Source organism: Neocloeon triangulifer, unplaced genomic scaffold, assembly GCF_031216515.1.
Source record: "Neocloeon triangulifer isolate White Clay Creek 2 clone unplaced genomic scaffold, ASM3121651v1 ptg000008l, whole genome shotgun sequence".
NCBI lineage: Eukaryota > Metazoa > Arthropoda > Insecta > Ephemeroptera > Baetidae > Neocloeon > Neocloeon triangulifer.
The window spans coordinates 5130936-5145901 of record NW_026775550.1 but is presented as its reverse complement, the minus strand read 5'-3'; the positions used below and the strand labels follow the sequence as shown (position 1 = coordinate 5145901).

At 41.2% G+C, this 14966-nt stretch overlaps 1 protein-coding gene across 13 annotated transcripts in view; it reads right to left on the bottom strand.

Moving 5' to 3' along the window:
- Positions 1 to 14966, bottom strand: part of LOC132194826 (protein alan shepard) — a 143809-nt gene that overhangs the window by 106556 nt on the left and 22287 nt on the right. For 3 of the 13 annotated variants that reach the window (XM_059616359.1, XM_059616365.1, XM_059616370.1), the window contains exon 1: positions 13705 to 13958. The exons of 5 other annotated variants lie outside the window; for them this stretch is intronic. In XM_059616359.1, coding sequence (XP_059472342.1) covers positions 13705 to 13824 — 120 coding nt within the window. In that variant the 5' untranslated portion in view covers positions 13825 to 13958. Of the gene's footprint in view, positions 1 to 13704; positions 13964 to 14966 lie in introns of those variants that run through there. 5 more of the 13 variants (XM_059616362.1, XM_059616360.1, XM_059616364.1 and 2 more) reach the window with 4 other exon arrangements.

Below are 14966 nucleotides of genomic sequence, written 5' to 3'. Positions count from 1 at the left end.
CATCAAGCAAGAAGCACCGGTGCTGTTTCGTCTCGTTAAAACAAAGGGCCGGTTCTGCAAAATCCCTTCTCAACACAACGTCTATAATATCTCCGCCTCTGCAGACACTTCCAGGGAAAAACGTGACGATTTTCGAACAAAGCGCCTTCTCGACGCGCACACACTGAAAGGCGCTTATAAAATAACTTCATCAGCATTTCGCGCCTGTTTGTTTTCAGCAACCGTCAAAAAACCTCAAGCCAAGAACATGACGTGCTCTGCATGTGCTGTCCGAAAAAAGTAAAACCGACCAAGATCCTAAGATTCAGTCAAGCGGACGAAAACTCTCGCGCGATTCCCATGGAGCTCGCGAATTTCGGTGCGCATAAACTTCGTGTTTTTCCATCTCGAATTTTTTTGGCTCTGTAAACACAGGTCGAAACACACACTCACGTGCTGCAGCAGTGAGAGCCGAGAGAGAGAGGATCATCCAGGTATTTTATAAGACACCTGTTGATCACGCCCAACCGGCAACTCGCAGCATTATCATAAAGAGTAACAGCATTACTTTTGTGCTATGCGCGCGCTCGTCTAATGCCGACAAGGCTGGCAGGTATGTTTGAGCGCGCACCAGGTATACACGCTAAAACAACAAGACGGAATATACATGGGTGTTTATGGACGGCGAAAAGATGGTGACGAGAATGTACGTGTAGGTGCCAAAAGAACTCGCGACTTTTTCAGGACGCAAGTATAATTGAGCCTGATTAAAATGCAACTGTGAAATGATTCCAAGCAAAGGCAAATAAATACAAAATTATATTTACATGATTCTAGAGGACTGAAATTGATTGATTTTGTCACACACAAAAAATACTTAAGATCACCCAAGATAAAATTAAGGTTTTTTTTGCACATTCACAAACAAGTGAAATTTTCGGTCTAAATATTTTTCTCGAACAGTTTAAAAAAAAAAAACTTCTAAAATTCAGATCATATATTATTGAAGATTATGAAAGATCCTTCTGACCATTCATTTTTGTTTTTAAATTTAATGGCTCTTACAAATTCAGGAGAAGAATGTAAAAAAAAACTTTTCTACAAACTGTCAGGAATCTTGACTGAATTGTTAAAGAAATCAGATCCTTGTTTTTTTTAACCATCAAAAGTAAACTGAACCAGAGACAGAAGAGAAGAGTTATCAAAGAGACCTTCTAGCCGCGAACAGCAATTTTCCAACTGCGCCGCGCACCACACCCAACGGCTATTATTATAAATATAGCGAAAAAAACGCATATTACATTTTCATATTTGTATTGAATACGACGAAACATAGAAATCGCCTTTTACAAAGTGCTGTGGCGAAAATCGCGACTGCAATGTGCATTAAAACCGCATCAGCGGGAAGAGGGGGGGGGGGGGGAGAGATTAGGTCATTTTCATTCATCGAGCGTGAGGAATGTTAATTTAATTGCCGCTGTCACGCATACCTATGTTCAACTGCTGCATCAGAATCAAGGTTGCATTTTTTTCTACCGGCCACGCATCATCGGCATAATTTATTATTGTTGCCGTCAGCGAGTATAAGATGCAGAAAGACGATTCCGGGCATAGACAATTGCTGCGACTCCAAGGTTGCGGCCGACCTCAGTGCACATCCATATAATTTTATCATGCAACGTGCATGTGTCGCTTTTTCTGATTTATATATAAAAGCATCTCTGGTCGAATCGGCGCAGACCGGCCGGCCGGCGCGAGAGTTCATCGCGTTCGACGCGTTCCGAGAAAAGCAAAAACCGCACCATGTAAAAGGAAACCGGCCATAAAACGCAATAAATTTCGTAATTAACCACTAGACGCAAAGTAATCGACGCGCTGCTTCCGAAAATAATTGCTGCGGCAGCCAGCCATCCGAGGCGACTCGGATTTTTGCCACTTTTCAGCTGCTTTTGGTGCTGCGATTCGCTTCATACAGCCTTTCCCAGAAAAGAAACTTGCCGAACAAGCGGCACAGAGTAAATTTCCTTTCTCGCCGGGGCTCGCATTTCATTAAACCGGATTTGTTTTAGCGCCAAACGCTATGATTTTGCAGCTTATCAGAAAAATGAATAAAAAATTGCTGCATTTTTCAGGACAAGATAATTTAAAATGTTTCCCTCCTTACACATTTTACATACATACAACAGTTCAAAATAAAATTTACATTTTGACTTAAATCAAATTAATTTTATGAATGAGCTGAATTAAATTTAAAATAAATATTTTTTTAATGAATTTTTCATATATTTCAATGTAATTAGGAATAATTATTAGCCTGCTCTAGTCTTGCAGAAATAAAAATGTTTTATAGTTTGTTTGCGAATCTGTTGCAGCTGACCGACAGCTCAATAAGTGATTAAATGAAAAAACCTGATCGGCGAAATGAGATAAGCGAATAAATATTCTGCTCTCGTCTCTCCGTACCAAGCAAAAAATATGTTGACAATAATCGCAAGTGACAGGAGCAGGGCGGCCAGGGCGTCGGATTTTTTTTTCCTCTGGTCCAACCGGCCGACCTCAAGCGCGTGTTTGTATTTTTTTATTCTATTTTGCAGAGGAACACAATGCTGTTGATAAAAAATTGCCTACGCACGCTTGATTTGAGCCGGCACGCTAATTTTTGTTGTCATCGACACTCCTCGGCGATGAATGTATAAATAAATAACATCCATGTCATGCCGCCATAATGAAATGCATCGTGATATTATAATTATCCAGCCAAGTGCCCAGCTTTTTGTTGTTGATTTCTTGAAAGATGCAACAACTTAATCGTCACTAATTTCGATATCAAAACTGCGAAAAGTGGCTTTCTCGGAACTCGGCCGGGGATCAATCTTCGCTTCCCGGAACGGCAATCAATGCTAATTATTTATTTATTCAGCCTGCCTATGTTACATGCTTTGATCATTGTGTGGAATGCCTTTCATCCGCGCGCGCCTCTCTTTCAAGACCTTCCGCGGTCGCGTCAGTCAATATCCTGCTCCTTTTAGAGGTTACAAATTTATTTATGTATATATCTACGCTTGAACGTTTGTGCTTAAAATTTCACCCTCCGTCAAGCAGAAACGTGTAATTTAATTAAAAGGGGGCTCCCGCTCCCAGACGACACACTTGACTCTCTTTCAGACTGGTTTTTTTAATTAACTTCCACGCAAAAAAATTATCTCTACCAAATTTTCACTATTGATTTTAGCCAAGAAACAAATTAATTAATACCATAACTCATGGATGGCTTACTTATCATGTAACATAATAGACTGTTTTATTACAAAAAAACAATAGATTTTTCTGTATTTTGTCTCTTCTTTTACTACTGGCTTCGAATGTATGAATTTTCTATAATTAAGCATGGAGGATTTTAAAATTTTGCTATCCTTGTATGAGCAAATTCATTTAAAGAAAAAAAAACATCGAAAGCTTTTAAACGTTTTAGAAGAATATGATTTAATTTGAAAAAATAAAGGTATTGAAGAGAATTTAAAAATTTATATTTTTTAAAGAATAAGAAATTTGCATAAAAAAATAGTAGCCAAGAACGGTAACGAACAGTTGACCATAACATTGTGAGAAATGAAATGCCCTCTCAATAATTCATGAGCAGCATTCCTCAAAGTCGCAGCTCATTTCACATTCAAGCGGAGGCAGTCAGCATAATAATTTTTTTTCCAACAAGAAACCAATTTGCACCAAATCGGAGCGAAAAATTCGCTTCAAAATCGGGCGAACGAGGTGGCGAAAAAGGCGCAGCGGAGCTCAGGACGCGCTTGTCAATTATGACGTCACGCCGAAAAATGGTGCTCAGGTGATTACCCCCTGGCCATGCGGATAAGCTGCGGCTTCTTGTTTCTTCTCCTCTCGCGCCGCCGTTCGCTTCCTTCTCATTATTTTGTTTCCAATTGTGTGTACGTGGGGCGAGGAAGAGGCGCACAGGTGGATTAAAGGAAGAAAATCTCTTTCTCACGCACCCAGCAGAGAGAGGAAAAAATGAATCGGCTACGCGACAACCTCTCAAAACTTTTCTCTCTACGGTCAAGAGTGGCCAGATGAGATTTATTTGTTTTTAATGGGCGTGTGTAATTATAGACGGCCATCCATCTCGAAATTCACTTCTCGGCCCTCGAGCCAAGAATGCGCCTTTTTTTCCTTTGGAAGAAAAAACGGCAGATATGAGCGATGTGTTTTATTTCTCTTCATTTGTTTGTGCGTGGAATTTATTGAGTCATTTTCGCGTGTGTGCGAAACGTATACGCGCCGGCAGGAAGTTTTGCTGGGATTATAGATTTATGATGGCACTTGCACCTCAGGCTGCGCATGAATTTTTAGCATTTTATAGACTTCATTCTTGTTGTTGAAGCACCAAAACTGACACAAATCTTTTGCCTCTATATCAGAATTTTTTTATCACTTTTTTGGAAAGTTAAAAGTTATAATCAAGCAATGATTTCTTTGAAAACAAATATAATATTTTTAAATTTATATGCAATTAATTTTTTTATATTTTGAAAACGCTTCTTTCATGACCTAAATGAAGGTTGGTCGCTCACACGAGAATTCTGCGTGAAATTTGTTGCTCGGCGACGGGCAAAAACGCGGGATTCCATTCTGCCGAATCAAACAACACGATCCCTTTCCTGGCGAAAAGAATTCGCACGGCGCAGCACAAACGCTCAGCAAAAAGAGCCAAGTCATGTTTCATGTCTGCTCTCTCGAGGTGATTACACTCGCATACACTTCTTCTGTACACGGCTCTTAGCTGCCTTATTTTTCCTGCAACTTTTGCAAATTGTGCAGTGTTTTGCTATTAAACAATCAAAGGATAGGTCAGTTTGAGCAAGTTGAGTCATACATCGGCCCCGGCGCAACTATTCAAAATAACATGACGTCGCGCGCTTTTCGACCAAAGTTTTATATTTTTTTTAATAACCAGTTACGCATTTCTGTTCGACGCAGGCCGTAAATTATTAACAGTTACACCGCCTGATGCTCTTTTTCGCTGCAATTATATCAGCGCTTGTAATCGAGTGACAGCAAGCGTGAAAATTTAATTCGGAACGGAAATAAATAACGAATTCGCATCACACGACGAGCTAATTGGATTTTTAACCGGCGTTTTTAACTCTTTCTTGCTCTGCCTCGCCGTTGCAATGAATTATCGCTTATTAATATTTGCCGATCGATTTATCATCGCGCATGCAGATTTTGTTGAGTTTCGAGAGGCCGATTTTTAACGCTCGTCGACCCAGAAGATTGGGATTTGCCATTTGCGGCGCCGAATTTCTTTCAACGACGACTGGTAACAATAAAATAATGGCTGTCTCGCCATTTGAATAATGATGCCGGGCCGCCTGGGAAATCGACTTTGGCTCCCAAACAGATATTAATCCTGTTCTGAATGGTTTAATTTTGTATGCAGTGGAGCTAGAATGAGACAGCGCAGAATATATCACTAAAAATATTTAAAAACCACGAAAGATCCTGGACCGTACAAGTCTCCAAAAAAATTATGTGTCTAAACTTTTAAACAATCCAAGTGAATATGGTTTCAAACTAATTTTAAAGTCCAATTTTCAAACAAAATTCAATCTTTAAATATTCTAGACAATCGTAATTTTACCGTAAGTATGCAAAACGATTTTAATGAAAGCGATATGAATATTTCGGACAGTCTGAACAAAGGGGGAAACAAATCTCCAGCACCAATTTAATTTGTAGCAGTTTTTTAACCGTTCTCCTCAATCCTTGATTATCGAATCAGTTCTAGTGCGGGTCGTTTCGACAAGACAGATCATCGAAAGTGGAGAGAGACATATTCAAGTGCGCGGCAGCACCGCAGAACGAGGCGAGCGTCCTTTCAGCCCGCAGAATGGGGCTTTTGATATGCAGCTTTGCTCTCTTCTTTTCGATTCCCTTTGCTTGCACGGAGAATCATTTCTAATCTGCATGATTAAAAGTTCGCACAAAAGACGGTGCAAAAAGACGTCTCTCTCTCTCTCTCTCTCTCTCTCTCTGGTCGACCGACTGCACTGGCGAGTGGGAGAGAGAGAGAGAGAGCCATTTCACTCTCATTCTCTCTCGTGGTGTGCGGTTGGTCGGCTGGCCAAAATTAAAAAGAGAGAATGAGAGGCAGCGAAAAATGGATGGCTCCTCTCCAGCCGGCACAAAATCCATCCTCCGACTGTCTGGTGTACAAAGAGGAGGTCAGAGGCCAACACGAGCTACAGGGCGAGTTCCTCTCTCACTCTCATGTGCAGTTTTCTTTCTCATCATAACCTCGACGTCGGTAATGATGGTACACAAAAATCGAACTTCTCCGCTTTTTGCCCGAGCGAGTATATATAGTGTCGTGCACGGAGCAAACTCACGTCAATTTCCGATAACCGCTCGGCACAACAACTTCAATAACAACATATGGCGAAATTGATAGGAAGGGAAATTTGTAAACGCGCGATTGTGTTAGAGAGTTGGGGACAATGAGTCGCCAGATTAGCGGCGCAAGATAAATACAATGAGAGACGAACGACCGCGACGGAAATATTTAATAGATGGCTCATTGTGTTTTGTGGCTCTCTTTTTTTTGGCCTGCACATTGGAAACAATAATTTGCAAACGAGCTCTGGAATATGAATTCTCTGAGGCTGTAATTAAGTATCTTTTGTTATTTTCACTCAATTGCAAACGAGTTGCATAACCAAAGAAGAATTAATTTGAATCTGTGGCTGGAAATTCTTCACAAAGCAAGGTGAAAAGGGCTGATTTCCTTTAGGAAGTCTTATTGTTAGTCCAGTGAGAGGGTTTGGGACTTACATATATTGTAATCATTTTTGATGGTAAGAAAAGGGTTAATATTAATTTTTATTTTATTCATGTATGTTTGTCAGATCCAAAATTATGAATTAATTTGAGAAAAGACACACCAAAATTTTAAATAAATCTAACACAGGCCTGTAAAAAAAGGAATGTTTAGATACGATAATGACATTTTTAATTAATTTTTACATATTGGCTTTTCGAAGTCGTGTTCAAAACACATTATTGAAGTGCTAAGGCAGTATCTTATCAAACAAAGCAGTGGAGCGTTGATATTTTCGGCCCCACATAAACTGCTGATATCAGCAGCCGGCGAAAACTGTATGTTTATATTTTCAGTCAATTCGTCATCGGACCAACTTTTCATTAAAGAAAATTGCTAGGCGAAGAAGAAAAAAACGCCTTGCGACATAAAATAACCTTCTTGTTCGATCCTGCAGAGGGAAAAACACAATCACATTTGTGCTGACGTAGCGTTCAGTTTGCATAAAAAGTTATTGCACGCCGTAGAACATAACAATTGCCTGCGGAATAATCCGGTTGCACTCTTGCCATGCTCGCACGCGGCCGAATGAGGGAAATTGCAACAGCTTCTCTCCGCAAACCATCCGTCTGCGCCAGCGTTTTAATCTCGAGTTATTATTCTGCGGCACAGCAGCTTTTTTCGTTTCCTTCTGCACGCCATTTTGATTGGCAATGCACTTTCGACTTGCTGCCTTTTGTTCCCTTTCTTGTGGTGGTGCGTGCGGCCGCCCGTCTTGGAGCGGTGCCTGCATTTCTTACATGGCATCCAATGATATAAGAAAAGAGCTCTTAGAAACTGATCGCGCCCGATGAATTATTTAAAAGCTCTTTCTTCTCGTCTGCGATATTGGAACTTGGGCGAAAATTAAAACCACCAGCATTCATATCGATTTTAGGCAATGATTGATGGCTTCCATGAATGGATCAATGAAAATTTGAGCTTGAGCTTTTTTAATTTGAAATCAATGCCACGCAAGAAATTGTCAAGAAAGAAGCAATCTCGACACCACCAATAAAGAGCACAAGGCGGACAAGAATTTGTTTTGGCCTGCCCTTAAAAATAATATAATGCATTTGACGTTTTTATTAAATAAATACTTATTTTTATGAATATTAAAATATTATCAAAGGACCATTAGAAATCTGACAAAATGTGCTAAAGCAAATAATGCTGATATTTTATGCCAATATTTTGTTCAAAAAATTTTTGTAGGTTGAATGGTTTTGACTTGCTAGAGAAGAATAATAAATTAAATGAGAAAATTATGAAATTAGCTGTTTCAGAATGTTTTATTTTGTAGTGTAAAACTTGAATGGAATGCATGTATATGACACTTCCGCGGATTTTATCAGAGGCAAATTCGTAGCGTCACCAAATTAATTCCCAACTATTCAGCAGGGCGTTTCCTGCTGCTCCGGTCGCAGCAGCCAAATACGACGATCCATGCACCCGAGCGGATCGGCGCAAATGTGTATACAAGCAAGCGTTTGGGACACGCAATGATATTAATAATTCGAAACACGCGAGTTCAGTGCAGCCGTGGAAATGCAGCGAAATCGGAATGAATTTCCGCCGGCAGCACCCGCGAGATTACGGTGGCGGAGAGAGGCGGGCAGCCCCTTTCGCTCGTCGGCACTGGGAATCATCATCATCACCATCACATGATGCGGGTTGCCATGGCGACGGCGGCCGTCGAGAGAGAGAGAGAGACAACGATAGCGGCAAGGACCTTGGGAGCGCTCGCTCGCAAACTTCTCTATCTCTGCTCGGCTCCTCCGGCCGAAAGACAAAGAGAGAAAGAAAGAGCGCGCCACACCCACTTTCCAAGGGTTCATGCTACATTAATTTCATCTGCTATTATCATTTCTATGAGTCGCGGCGGCGGCGACTTTTAAGGAGACAAACTCAGCCTACTTTTTTGCTTTGAACTGCGAGTCATAGCGCCAACAAATTTAATAACACCCCACACACGCATGCAGCAGCAACAAACACAATTAACCCCGGCGAATGGTTGGTTCGCTTCCAGTTTTATTAAATTTAGACAAATTCGCTCGTGTAAGCTGCTTTTCTCCCTTTTCCTTGTGAAATTTGCATGAATTGCCGCATCGGGAAAAGGCGGCAGAATTAAATATGAGGTGAATGCAGGGGCGTTCACGTGTCTTGCATAGGATCAAAAGCCGCCTAGCTGGAAATTGAATAACAAGGTCACATCGCCGTCGTGTCATGTGATTGCTGAAAATTCAGTATAGCGCGCGCCATCGAGATAACGCGCTTTCTTTCTTTCTTTATCCGACGACGGTCGGTCAAGTCAGACCGCTGCACAAACAATAACACGACGACGGAGACTCTGACCCCGCCGCTTGGATCATTCACCACAGCACGGTTATTTCATGCATCTTTTCTCCTATAATAAGCTTTAATCGCCTCTTCAGATCATTCAGAAGCGTTCGTCCGGCACTCTCGCAGCAGTGGTCACCACCATGGATGGCATGGGAACACAATAAAGAGTGCTTGTGAGCAGCGATGAGCTTCACGTGATAAGGGCCTTTAGTTCTGAACATGATTAATTATTGTTGGCGTAATTGTGTAATTAAAAAAAATTAATTAAATACCGACTTATTCTTCAAAATTCAAAATCAGATTTTGTATTGCAGCATTAATTTCCTCCAGCTTGCAAAAATAAAAAACAATTGCACCGCTTTAAAATGTTTTGGCAATTATTTGCCGCATAACGTGTGATTGAAGGAAATAACTTGGGGCAAGCTTTCTTCTCTTTCCTGCTGAACCCATTTTTCCATATCTGCGCTGGATTCTAATGAATGCGGATAAACTTGGAATAATTTAAGTGCCTTTTTCTTTTTTTTTTAATAACACCAGGAAAAATTGGAGAATTTCCTTTGCCTGGAGGCTCAAGCACAGAAACTTTACAAAAAAATCATTCAAAATCTGTTTTCAAAAGCATATTAAATACAGCGGAAACCAATCGGGCAAACGGACCTTTTGCGATCAGCCTTATATAGTGCGCGCGTGAACAATATCGGTAACGGCGCCTTTAATTTCCGCTCAAATCCATTCGCGATCCGAATGACGCCGAGTTTCGCTGCCATGAGAGAAAAGGGTTGTTATTTCAATAAATTGGCACAGCGGAATCGAGCCTGTGACCGTGCAAGCGCAAGAGGGTCGCGCACAACAAAAAAAGAGTATATTGGTGCAGCGGCCAGGCCGGCCAGGGCACACTCGCACCAACACACATACGCCCCTCATTGTCATTTCATCGTCAGTGGCCGGATGTATGTAAATGTCATTATGGCTGTTGGTTCTGCAAAGCCTTTTTTATCCATCAAAGGCAGCGTTATTCATTGTTGTGCCCAACGAGCGACGAGCCGAGAGGACGCTGCTCGCCGAAGCAGCCAGCGCTTATTTTAATGCAAATTCGCGGCGACGACCCATCTTATGTTTAATTATAAAAGGATTATATCTGTCTGAGGAGATGCTTCTTCTCTCTTCTCTTGTATTTTTCCGCTCTTTGTCGTTAAGGCAGGCAGAAAGAGAGCTCAAATTGAATTAGCGGCACATTGGCCCGAAAAATGATGGCTTTCAGGAGAACAATGTGCCTCTTGTGTGGCTAAAATTCCGTGCATAATTTATTAAATCTTTGATGTATGTTTGTACAAGAAAGGCCGCTCCTTCTCCGCATCCATACTGGGTGCAAAATGAATAAAAGGGTTAGCAACAAATTTATTACATTTTGCGCGAGAAGAGTTGCCGCTTGTGCTTAAGATAAGAAGATTTTGTGCGGCGGCGGCACAGAAAAGACTTTTAACGTGCTGCCTGTAATATTATGCAAGCAAAAATTCCAACTTGCGCGCAGCGAGTAATTTGTCTTTATCTCTCAGTGTGTGCGTGCGTGGATATTTAAAATATTGCCGACAAGAGAATTACGTCAGCGCTAGATTTCTGCAAGAAAATTTCAAAAATAAGCTACGATAGTTATTAATGCAATCCATCTCCAAACAAAAGATTATCCTTATTGGGGTGAAAAATCATATATGATCTAAAAAAAATAAAAAAAAAATCTGAAATTTTACCAAAGATGAAATAAAAAAAACCTTTTATTTTTTTCCCATAATAAAGCAATGCACAAAAAAAAATGGAAAAAAATTACAAAATTTGAAAAAAAAAATCTTGTTCCTTAAATTGTAAGAAATTTTGAGGAAAAATCCACCAAATAAAGAAATTTCATGTAAAATTTTCTCAATTTATACTATTGCAGCACCGGCTGGTGTCTCGAGTGAAGTTCTGGCAAAGGACAGAGTAGAAATTTGATTTGGACGGTGCTCAAGAGAGAGAAGATAGACATTATGTTGCAGGGCCCAAAACGGCGTGCCTCTCGAGTAACAAACAGGTAAATCAAGTTAACTTGGCATGCCCTACCTGACTGTAATTGAGTTTGGAACTGAATCGATATGGTGTGTGTGCCGCAGTGACGGCGGCGGTGGCAGACGACATACACACACACATAGAAGAGCGAAGGAGATGGTTCGAGAAGTACGCGGAATGAAAGGTGTAATAATATAGAGAGAGAGAGAGAGAGATAGAGAAAGAAAGAGCGCTGCATTCAGTCGAAAGTTACTGCTGGGAGTTGTAGCAGTTTCTCGGCTGCCAAGCAACAGGATATGCCAAAGAGAAAGACGATTCATTACTTATTACTTCCCACTGCGTTCATGCAGAAGCAGCAGGCGGTTGTCGAGAATCGGCGAAATGTACAGAGAGGCGCGCAGGCAGACGTTGTGCGCGCGGAATTTTAATTGAATCGTTAATTAAGGCGGAACTTTTGGCCTCCGTGGCCTTTTAAAGGGCTTCCTGATACCCAACTCGGGGAGGTGGCGCAGGAGGAAACTTGTGTCAGTGCACAAGCAGACGACACGAGATTTATAGTCTGATGCTTCTGAAAACGCCTTGGTTCAATTTCGTTTCCAACCAAATGTTCAGAATTGTTTTGTTAACAATTCTAACAATAGAAATGTGAATTTGCTAATCAATTTTTAATCATTTTAATTTTCTGTAAACAAGTCAAAATAATCCAACACTAAATTTCAAATTTATTTTAACAAAATTCTAATTTTGGAAATTTTCTTTCCCTTTGAAATAAGTGGTAGACTTTTAATCAGCAGTGTCTAGACAAAAACAAAAGCAGCAAAGCGATTAAAACGCAGAAAAAAATATACAAAGAAGTATTCTGAGCAAAATAGCTTTCAGCAATTCATCCTTTTTTTCTCGGTGGAAAAGTTAAAAAGCATTTGAGAAGTTTTCCTTGTTTGGCGCATTCCGGCATCTAAATCTCAATTGCGACCGGGAGGCAGCAGAGTGCGAAATTAAATACACTGGCAGAGGGAAGCAAAGTGGCATAAATCACACTAGAGCAGCCCAATTCGGGCAACAAGAAAGAACGTATATGGTACCTGGGCAATTGATCGCGACAGCTGCTGTGTGCCGAGTGCGCGCGGCAATAAATTTCGTTATTACCCGAGACGTTCGGGGCGAAACTCGAATTTCGCGCAAACCAAGCGTGCGAGAGACAATAAAAGACAAATTGAGAGCAAAATGCCTGGGCTGGTTCAACACACTCGCTCGGTGCAGTTGCAGTCACGCTTTGCTGGCAACGCTGATTTTACGACTATGCAATAAAATGATGACTATCGATCCGCCGAAATTAAAAAGGAAAACTCCAACAATATGTCCGGAAAATTAAGCAAATCTTCCTTTGTTTCGTGCACGGTTATCTGATTCAGACGTTTTTTATTCGGTGCTTTTCACTTAACGAACGATCGACGGCGAATTTTTTTTCGAACGCACCCGTACGTCTCTCCATTATGCAAATTCGCTCGGCCTGCTTACTAGCTCGCTTACTGCGCGCCCGTAATGATAATTTCGACGCCGACCGACCGTCGGGCGAGTCAGTGAACTTGCGTATGTGGCCTCGTCGTCGTCGCCAATCGCGATGCTCCATTCAAACATGGATGTGTCAATATAGAGCGGTAATTGAGCGCCGATTTAGCTGGTGACGCGTGGAATTAGAAAACATTTGCATTCCGATAAACAAACAGGGCTTGAAGCCGCGACGAGTCACGCCTCAGGAATTCTAGATAAAACCAAAGAAGCCAGCGCAGTGTTATCATTCTGAGCCACTCACTGGCGCGCGGGTGTACATTATAAAAAGAGGAGAAAAAATTATAATTCATCTCTCGGCTGCTGTTTTAGCCGACGAGATAACGTGCTGTTTGTTTGCTTCTTCGTGCACTTTTTCTTTTGTCTTATTCCTCTTGTATACAGGCAGACGAATGATCTGCAAGACGCAAAAGAGGTAATTGTGCTTTTGCATGCAAATGCCGCGCGAGTGAGAGAGTGGCTCTCTCATTCATGACTCGAACGAACAAGCAACGAGCAAAAGGGCGGAGTACTTAGAAATTTTGGCTGGAAAGCTGATATTTTGACTCTGCGCAAAATCCGCACCAGAGTGACTAATTTTCTGCTTCCTAGAATGATGAAAAATTTCATATCGCTTTTTCACCAAAAATTGGGAATTCTACTTTGTTTTACTTTTTAACCACTTGGACGTCGAAGGCGATTAGTCACAGTACTAATTTAAATAAATTAATAATTAATCATATTCCAAAGTGACCTAGAAACAGAATTTTTACTTGGTGTGTGGACACGTCAAAAAAAGTGATTTTAAAGTAAAAATTCCAACGCCTATCCAGGAAAAATGGCTCAAAATGTTTTTGATCCAAATCTTTTGCAATTTAAAACGGCTGAGAGTCGAGAACAATCTAATTTGGGAAATTTAGACTTACAGCTGCGACCGGGTCGACGACGTCTTTGCCGACGGTTTCTGGATTGTTGTTGTTGTTGTTGAAGGCGGCGGCACTACTCATCGGGTCTGCCGGGGAAGCAGCACCTGTCGGCTCCGGCATACTAGAGGGAAAATCCTGCTCGGGAAATCGGCGGCGGCGACTTTTCCGCACTGACTTTCGGAACTGAAAAGCACTTGAATGACCGCGAGGACGAGGCACTCGGTGCTCACTCGGCTCACTCACAGTAGTGGAGAACACGACGCAGTGAGAAGAAGAAACTCACTTAGCTGAAAGCCGGCGTGACGTGACAAAATACGCGCGGGGAGGGGGGCCGGCGGACGGGAGGAGGCCGCGGTGTGTGTTTCTGTTTCTGTGTAATTGTGATGAATGCCGAGGGGAGTCGTCCGTCCACAATACACACCACCAGAGATATAATAATGCAAACGCGGAATTAGCCACTCAATGAATACATTGGCCGCGATGACCACTCTCGCGAGCTGCTTTCCGCGGCGCGTGAGAACAACTCTCGTTCCGATATACATGCGGGCCGATTCATACAGATTATGACCAATTGCTATTGTTGCGCATGTGATGCGAATTATTGTCATTCAAGCCCGCATAAGTTTCACTTTTTTACAATTCACCGTGATTTTGCTCAACTGAGCAAAACTAACAAGGGTGACAGTACATTCGGTGTTTCCCCTTTGTTGCTTATTTTTTGCTTCATATAGAGGGAATATGATTGTGTGATTTTCATGAAATTTCTCATTCCAACTCAAGCTAAGACCAGCTAATCCCGTAGTGAATATTGACAAATAATTTTACAAATTCATCAGTCAAGTTCAAAAAATATAAATTTTAGTACTTTTTTTAACTATACTTGCCTTATTTTCAGATAACCTTTGAAAAAGTATATCATTTTTTTTTTAAATTCGTATGATAAATATAAAATATTCAAGTTTATACCAAACTTTTTTCCCTACCATTCAATTCCAAGAAGAAATCTTTTTGTTCCAAGTTCGAAGTAATGCAAAAGTTGAATTAAAAGCATGAAAAAAAAAACAGTCATCGGTCGTTAAACAATTGTTCAATTTGCTCGAGACGCTCAGCAGATGATATTCGCCCGCGAGAACTATTCCATTAGCAAGACTACTAATTCCCATTAAATGCACTTAAGCAGTAGCTTACGTAATTTGCAAAAAAGCGGAGCGGGAATTCCAGCAGCACGACGGCTGCTTTGGCTATTGTTCGAATTGTGTACT